At 67.3% G+C, this 6,892-nt stretch overlaps 1 protein-coding gene across 2 annotated transcripts; it reads left to right on the top strand.

Moving 5' to 3' along the window:
- Positions 1–108: 108 nt before the first annotated feature.
- LETMD1 (LETM1 domain containing 1) lies at positions 109–6,886 on the top strand. Of its 2 annotated transcripts, none has more exons than XM_040581494.1 (9): positions 109–276; positions 1,294–1,445; positions 1,603–1,718; positions 1,990–2,076; positions 4,250–4,436; positions 4,517–4,618; positions 5,586–5,738; positions 6,036–6,132; positions 6,575–6,886. In XM_040581494.1, the coding sequence occupies exons 1-9, from the start codon at positions 149–151 to the stop codon at positions 6,579–6,581; spliced, it is 1,029 nt and encodes a 342-aa protein (XP_040437428.1). In that variant the 5' UTR covers positions 109–148; the 3' UTR covers positions 6,582–6,886. The 2 variants fall into 2 exon arrangements, with proteins under 2 accessions (XP_040437428.1, XP_040437427.1); XM_040581493.1 differs by having other exon boundaries at positions 111–276; positions 1,994–2,076.
- The last annotated feature ends 6 nt before the right edge of the window (positions 6,887–6,892 follow it).

Below are 6,892 nucleotides of genomic sequence, written 5' to 3'. Positions count from 1 at the left end.
GGCGGCACCAGCAGCCGCTTCCGACCGCGGTCACATGACCGGGAGGGCGGCACTTCCGGCGCGCCAGCCAATGAGCGCTCAGCCCGCTGCCCTCGCGGTCATCCCGCAGTGACCTTCGCCCTTTGGCCCCGGGCGGTGACCCGCCAAGATGGCGCTGTCCAGGGCCGGCTGCTGCCGGGTGTTATGGCGCCTCGGGCCCGGGCCTGGCCCCGCCGCCGGCTTCAGCCGCGCCCGGCGGCCGCTGGAGCTGCCCCTCCCGCCACGGTGGGCGCCGAGGTGAGCGGGGAGTGACCCCTCAGCCCGGCGCCGGCCACCGCCCTCCGCTCTGGGCCCCCCGCCATAGCCCCGCCCCCCCCCGCCCCCACATACTGGCCCTGTCCTTCCCTGTGCGCCCCCCGGGACCCACCATAGCCCCCACCCGGCCCCCAGTGTCCCCCGATCCTCCCCTATTCCCCCGCGCCCCCCCCCGCCAGTTGTTTACGGTGGTGTCGTTCCCTGCCCCCGCTCCCCTGAGCTCCCCAGCACCGGCCGTGCCCCTCCACCCGCGTCTGTGCCACTTTGACCCCCCCCAGTAACAAGCACGGCCCCCCCCAGAACGGGGAGACCCCTCCCAGCCCCTGTGCAGCTCTTCTGTGCTGCCTGGCCAGCACCCTGTGCACCCCCATATCCCCCTGTGTTAACCCCCAGCCCCCGTGTTACCCCCCAGCTCCTGTGCAGCCCCGAGCCCCCCATGTTACCCCCATCTGCCCATGCAGCCCCCTGACCCCCCCATATTGCCCCCCAGCTCTCCTGCTGTCTCCTTTATTAGCGCCCCAGCCCCTGTGCAGCCCCCTGAGCCCCCTTTGTTACACCCCCAGCCCCCCTGCACCCGCCAGCCCTTGTGCAGCCCCCCGAGCCCCCTGTATTGCCCCTCAGGTCCTCCTGCAGCCCCCTGTATTAGCCCCCCTGCACCCCCCAGCTCCTGCGCAGCCCCCTGTGTTACTCCCCCATCCACCCATGCAGCCCTCCGAGCTCCCCATATTACCCCCCCTGCACCCCCAACCCCCTGTGCACCCCCCTGTATTGCCCCCAGCCCCAGCCATGGCTCTGAACCTGCATTTACCAGCTGCCTGGGGCTGGCTGGGGGGACCCACATTGTGTCCCCTCCCTGGGGGCTCCAGGACCACCCCCAACCCATCATTCCACCACCTTAGGGGTGACCTTAGGGCCACCCCTGGCTTTTCTCAGAGCCTCTTTCAACAAAGCACTGACAGAAAAAACCTGCGGGGGTGGGGGGGGTGTGATTCGCTGCAGGTCCCTCGTGTGCCGCCTGTCCACAAAAGCCGGCTCCCGGTCCATCCTCACCACCCTGGCATCGAAAGCAAAGCTGGTCAGCGGGAGGTACGAGAGGTTCTTGGAAAGGACCTTCCCCCGTTTCTACGTGCTGTACACGACGTTCACGAAAGGTGGGTCCTGGCAGGGGACACACACACACACGTTTCTCCTTCTGCAGGGGAGAGTGGAGCAGTTGGAAGCGTTGCCTGTTCCCTTCCCGGCGCTAAAAACGGCATCGCTGGAAGGATTTGGGGAACGGGGACCTGAAGGTGCTCTCTGTTTTGACAGGAATCCAAGCGCTTTTCCTGGAAGTAAAAGAAATCAGAAAAATCAAATCAAAAATGTCCCATCAGAGACTGAGCGTTCAGCAGCTTCCCTACCGGGAGATGGAGAGGCTGCGGCAGGTACGGCACAGCATGGTGCGGCGCTCAGGGCGCCTGCCGGTGCTGCGACGCCCGGCTCTGCCTCCCTGCTGCTGCGGGGGGTCGTTTCTCCCCCCCAAAAAAAGAGTTCTGAGTTCGTGGGTAGAGTTGGAGCAGCCGATTCCCCTGGGGGGGCTGCGTTCTCTGCCAAAACCGCGGCGTTTGGAAGCTGGGAGCGGAGCTGGGGCTGTGAATTTTGAGGGAATTTCAAGATTTTGGCATCGGGTCCTGATTCTCTTTTCTAATTTCGGAGGCAGTTCCGCAGGGATGTGATCAAGGCCATTCCCATCGGAATTATTGCCATCCCGCCCTTCGCCAACTTCTTGGTCATCGTCCTGATGTGAGTACCGGTGTGGCGGTGACTGCCGGCCCTGATCTTTGGGCTCTTTGATAACTTGTATTTCATGGAACTGAGGTTTGCTGGGGTTGTTTTAGTGTTATAAATCCAGCCGGAGCGTCCCCTTCTCTTGCTCCGCCTTTTGCTGTAATGAAAAATACCCGTAGCCTGACGAGCCGGGCGATTATTTCGCAACAGCGGCTGCTGCGTGCCAGCGGCCCGCCCGGCTGCTTCTTTCTGAGGTGGAGGAATGATCCCCGGCACGCAGGGAGCAGCCCTGCGCCTGCTTGGCCGGAGCAGCCTCACCCAGATCCCTCCCAGCTGTCTCCTTAGTCCTTCCAACGCCCCCCACCCCCTCAGCTGTCTTTATGCCAGAGCTAAACCCCGACCAAATCCCTTTTTTCCCCATTCTGCCTCCTGGGGTTTGTGTCCTGGGGGGGGGTGAGGGCCCCGCTGCGTGGGACGGCGCAGGGCAGAGCTCTCCGTGTCGGGTTGAGCCTCGGAGAAGCCCCAGCCGGGCGCAGCAGCGATGGGGTGGCCCAAATGCTCCTTCCCGAGCTCACCACCGCCTTCGGAGGAGCAAATCTCCTTCCACTGCCAGGTCACCCGCTTAGGGAGAGGCTGTGGCTCTTGTTTACCTCCTGGGAGCCGATTGATTCACTCTTGACACGGTTTCGGACGGCGTTCTCCCGGAGAAACCAGCTGTTGGTGGCTTGGCCGGGTTAAAAACCGGCTGAAGGGCCAGGCCCGAGGAGTGGTGGGGGATTGGGGTCATGTCCTGCTGGCAGCTGGGCTGGGTGCTGCGCTCTGGGGATGGGTGCTGCGCCCCAGGGCTGGGTGCTGTGCTCCGGGGCTGAGTGCTGCGCTCCGGGGCTGGGTGCTGCGCTCCGGGGCTGGGTGCTGTGCCCTGGGGCTCTGTGCTGCGCCCCGGGGCTGGGTGCTGTGCTCCGGGGCTGAGTGCTGCGCTCCGGGGATGGGTGCTGCGCTCCGGGGCTGGGTGCTGTGCCCTGGGGCTCTGTGCTGCGCCCCGGGGCTGGGTGCTGTGCTCCGGGGCTGAGTGCTGCGCTCCGGGGATGGGTGCTGCGCTCCGGGGATGGGTGCTGTGCCCTGGGGCTCTGTGCTGCGCCCCGGGGCTGGGTGCTGTGCCCCGGGGCTCTGTGCTGCGCCCTGGGGCTGGGTGCTGCGCCCTGGGGCTGAGTGCTGTGCCCCGGGGCTGGGTGCTGTGCCCCGGGGCTGGGTGCTGTGCCCTGGGGCTGGGTGCTGTGCCCCGGGGCTGGGTGCTGTGCCCCGGGGCTCTGTGCTGCGCCCTGGGGCTGGGTGCTGCGCCCTGGGGCTCTGTGCTGCGCTCCGGGGCTGGGTGCTGTGCCCCGGGGCTGGGTGCTGCGCCCCGGGGCTGGGTGCTGTGCCCCGGGGCTGGGTGCTGCGCCCCGGGGCTGGGTGCTGCGCCCTGGGGCTCTGTGCTGCGCTCCGGGGCTGGGTGCTGTGCCCCGGGGCTGGATGCTGTGCCCCGGGGCTGGGTGCTGTGCCCTGGGGCTGGGTGCTGTGCCCCGGGGCTGGGTGCTGTGCCCAAGAGTTTTGGGCCCCTGAGGTGTCAGGGCTGGGGCTCGAGGCTGGAGGGGGCAGCGGAGGGAGCTGGGGGGGTTCCCCTGGGGGGGGGGGGCTCGGGGGGGGCTGATGGCTTCCCCAGCTGCCTGGGGGGGGGTGGGGGTGGCCGGGGGGGGGGTCGGTCTCCTGCGTAACAAGTGATAGAGTAAGAGGAGACAGCCTCAGGTTGTGCCGGGGGGTTGGGTCGGGTATTAGGAACATTTTTTATGGAAAACTGGGAACGATTCCTGCCCCAGAAGGGCCGTCAGGCGCTGGCACCGGCTGCCCGCGGCCGTGGCGTCGTCACCGTCCCTGCGGGTGTTGCAAGGACACGTGGCCGTGGGTGGGTGGTGGCCTCGGCGGCGCCGGGGTGACGCCTGGGCTCGGTGACCTTAAAGGTCTTTTCCAACCTCCGTGATTCCGTCATTCCTGAGCTCACACCTTGGGAGGCGTCAAATTCCACGGCCCCGGGGGGGTGAGCGGCCCCGGCGGCGTCGCTCGTGGCGCTTCCCGGCAGCACGAAATCCCGTTTCCCTGCCCCGAGCCTGTGGGTTTTTCCTCCCCGAATCCCTTTTCCCCTCTTCCCTCCCAGGTATTTCTTCCCGCGCCAGCTCCTGATCCGCTACTTCTGGACCCCGCGCCAGCAGGTCGAGTTCCTGGACGCCTACGACGCCGTCCGGCGCGGCTCGTACCCGCACGTGCTGACCAGCTTAGCCCTGGCGGCACGTTCCCTGCCGGAGCCGCAGCTACGGGAAGGCCTGCAGGAGCTCTGCGCCGAGGTACGCCGGCACCCATCCTGCCCTCGCTGCTGCCGAGCGCCCGCGGGAGGTGCTGGCAACGCGCCCCACGGTTCTTCCAGGTGCAGCGAGGCCGACAGCCGCGCGTGGCCCAGCTTTACGCCCTGAGAAGTTTGTTTGCGGGGTCTCCGCTGGCTCTGAGCAAGCTCCGCGTGTCCCACGTGGTGAGTGCGGCTCTTCTCCCTCCTGCCGCAGCCCGAGGTGCTCAGCCGCGCCCCGGGCAGGGTGCTGAGCCCTAAATCCCTCCGGTTGTGGCTGCAAAGCTGGATGTGAACCGGCCACGCGCGCTCACGGCCCATGATGCCGCCCCCGTGCCCTGGGCTACGGCCGGAGCGCTCCGAGGGGGGGGGGGAGATCTGCCCCTCTGCTGAGCACCCCCCGCAGCGCCGCCCCCAGCGCGGAGTGGGGAGACGTGGAGCCGCTGGAGCGGGCGCTGAGGCCACAAAAATGATCCCAGGGCTGGAGCCCCTCGGCTGTGAGGGGTCAATCCGCCTGGAGGAGGCTCTGGGGGGGGCTTGGAGGGGGCTCAGGGGGCAGATGGGGACAGATGGGGACAGGTGGGGACAGGTGGGGGCAGATGGGGACAGATGGGGACAGACTTTTCCGTAGGGGCTGCAGCACTGGGACGAGGCGCTGGTTCTGAGCCAGCAGAGGGGGGATTCCGGCTGGGCGCGAGGAAGGGGTGTTCTCCGAGGGTGGGGAGGGCGGCTGCCCCGACCCTGGGGACGTCCAAGGTCAAGCAGGAGGTCAAGGTCAGGTGGGACGGGGGGGAGGTTTAGCTGTGAAGGTCCCATCCCACCCGCCCCCTGCCCCGATCCCATGAAAACAGCCCCGGGACGAGGCTGTTGGCAGCTCCCTGGTTCGGTGGGAGCATCGGCCGCGCCTGGGCTGGCCCCGCACACCCGGGACACCCGCGCCCGGCTCCGCTCCTTGGGGCCGGCGGCGTGGCTGGGTGTGACACCGGGAGCAGCCCGGGCAGGAAAATCAGCCAGATAATTAAAGGGGAAGAAAATCCAGGGCATGCCTGGAATAGGAGATGCTTTGTCTGATTTTGGTTGCGCCTGAGTAGGTCAGACACCCGTTTGCGGAGGGGTTTGACGTCCCCGCTGCTGACCCTGCCCTTCTTTCCAGAAAGCCCTGAGCCAGGTCCTGTTCCTGACCCCTCACTTGCCGGCCTTTTTCCTGAGGCATCGCCTGCGGAGCCACGTCCTGGAGATCCGGCACCTGGACCGTGCCATGCTGCGCCTGGGCGTGGGGCAGCTGTCCGAGGAGGAGCTGAGAGCGGTGAGATGCCTCCTGCAGCCGCGCTGCCTCGGCCGGGTGCTCCCTGGGTGCTCCCCGAGCTGCACCGGGGCACGGCACGGTCCTCCCGACCCACCGTGCGGCAGCTCAGCGCCCTTTTCCTCCGGGAAGGTGTTTCCAGAGCCCGTTTTCCCTGTGGGGACCACGCCGGGGCACGGATCGCCGTTGCTGGTCTCCTTTTCACACCGAGGAAGGATCACAGCATGATCCCCGGTGTTTTGTGTCACCTGGAGTCCCTGACAGCATCTGCATTTTTTTTCCCCTCTCCCTGCTCTGCAGGCTTGTTACCTCCGTGGCTTGAACTCCACGCATCTCGGCGTGCCAGAGTGCAGAGCGTGGCTGGAGCAGTGGCTGGGGCTCTCCTGCAAGCTGCAAGGTGACGGTGGCCAGGGGTGGCTCCAGGGGGGGGACCCGGGAGCCTCTGGAGTTTCTCTGGGCACAGGGAGCGGCGATTCTGGGGAAATTTGGGATAAACGGTGGGTTTATCCCCCTCTGGGCTGCCCCATCCACCTCGGGGGGGCCTGGGAGGATGTGGCGGAGCAGGGTGGCTCTCTCCAGAGCCGTGTGTGTCCCTGTGGGATGCCCACGGGGGACAGCCTGTCCCTGGGTGTCCCCATCCTGCAGAGACCTTGTGGGGGCAGGTTCCAGCCCCACAGCAGCACCGAGGGAAGCAAACTGGGAGCAGGAGGGAAACGGGGGATGCAGAGCAGAGCCACAAGGTCTGGGGCGAGGGGCCGGGGGTCGAGGGGGGAGCCCCGGAGCGGCTGGGCTGCGCCAGCGCTGCTCTGATCCCACTCTCCCATTTTTTTTTTTCCCAGCTTCTGAAGCTTCCCTGCTGGCGAACAGCATGGTCCTGCTGTCCCTCAACTACGTCAGGGCCAAGGAGTGACGGCGGAGCCGCCGGCTGCGCACCCTCACCCCTGGCATCGTGCGCCGACTTAGCGACTCCCAGCCTGGTGCTGCAAAAAAAAAAACCCCCGAAACCCACCTTGCGGTGCCGTGAAACCACAGCCCCGAGCCGGCCGGGGGTCCCAGCGCTGCGAGTCCCCCCCTCCCGCGCGGGGGTTTGTGCCGCTGCCGGCTCTTCCCTTCCCCTCGTCCGTGGGAGCGGGGCTGAGCCCTGTCCCTGCCGTCCC

The sequence above is a fragment of the Falco naumanni genome, unplaced genomic scaffold (genome assembly GCF_017639655.2).
Source record: "Falco naumanni isolate bFalNau1 unplaced genomic scaffold, bFalNau1.pat scaffold_366_arrow_pat_ctg1, whole genome shotgun sequence".
NCBI lineage: Eukaryota > Metazoa > Chordata > Aves > Falconiformes > Falconidae > Falco > Falco naumanni.
This window is presented reverse-complemented; position numbering and strand designations above follow the sequence as displayed.

Coding starts and splice junctions, on each gene's coding strand:
- LETMD1 (XM_040581493.1), top strand. CDS start 149: ATGGCGCTGTCCAGGGCCGGCTGCTGCCGGGTGTTATGGCGCCTCGGG. Junction 1,719..1,993: donor AGATGGAGAGGCTGCGGCAG/GTACGGCACAGC, acceptor TTTCGGAGGCAG/TTCCGCAGGGATGTGATCAA. Junction 6,133..6,574: donor GCTCTCCTGCAAGCTGCAAG/GTGACGGTGGCC, acceptor TTTTTTTCCCAG/CTTCTGAAGCTTCCCTGCTG.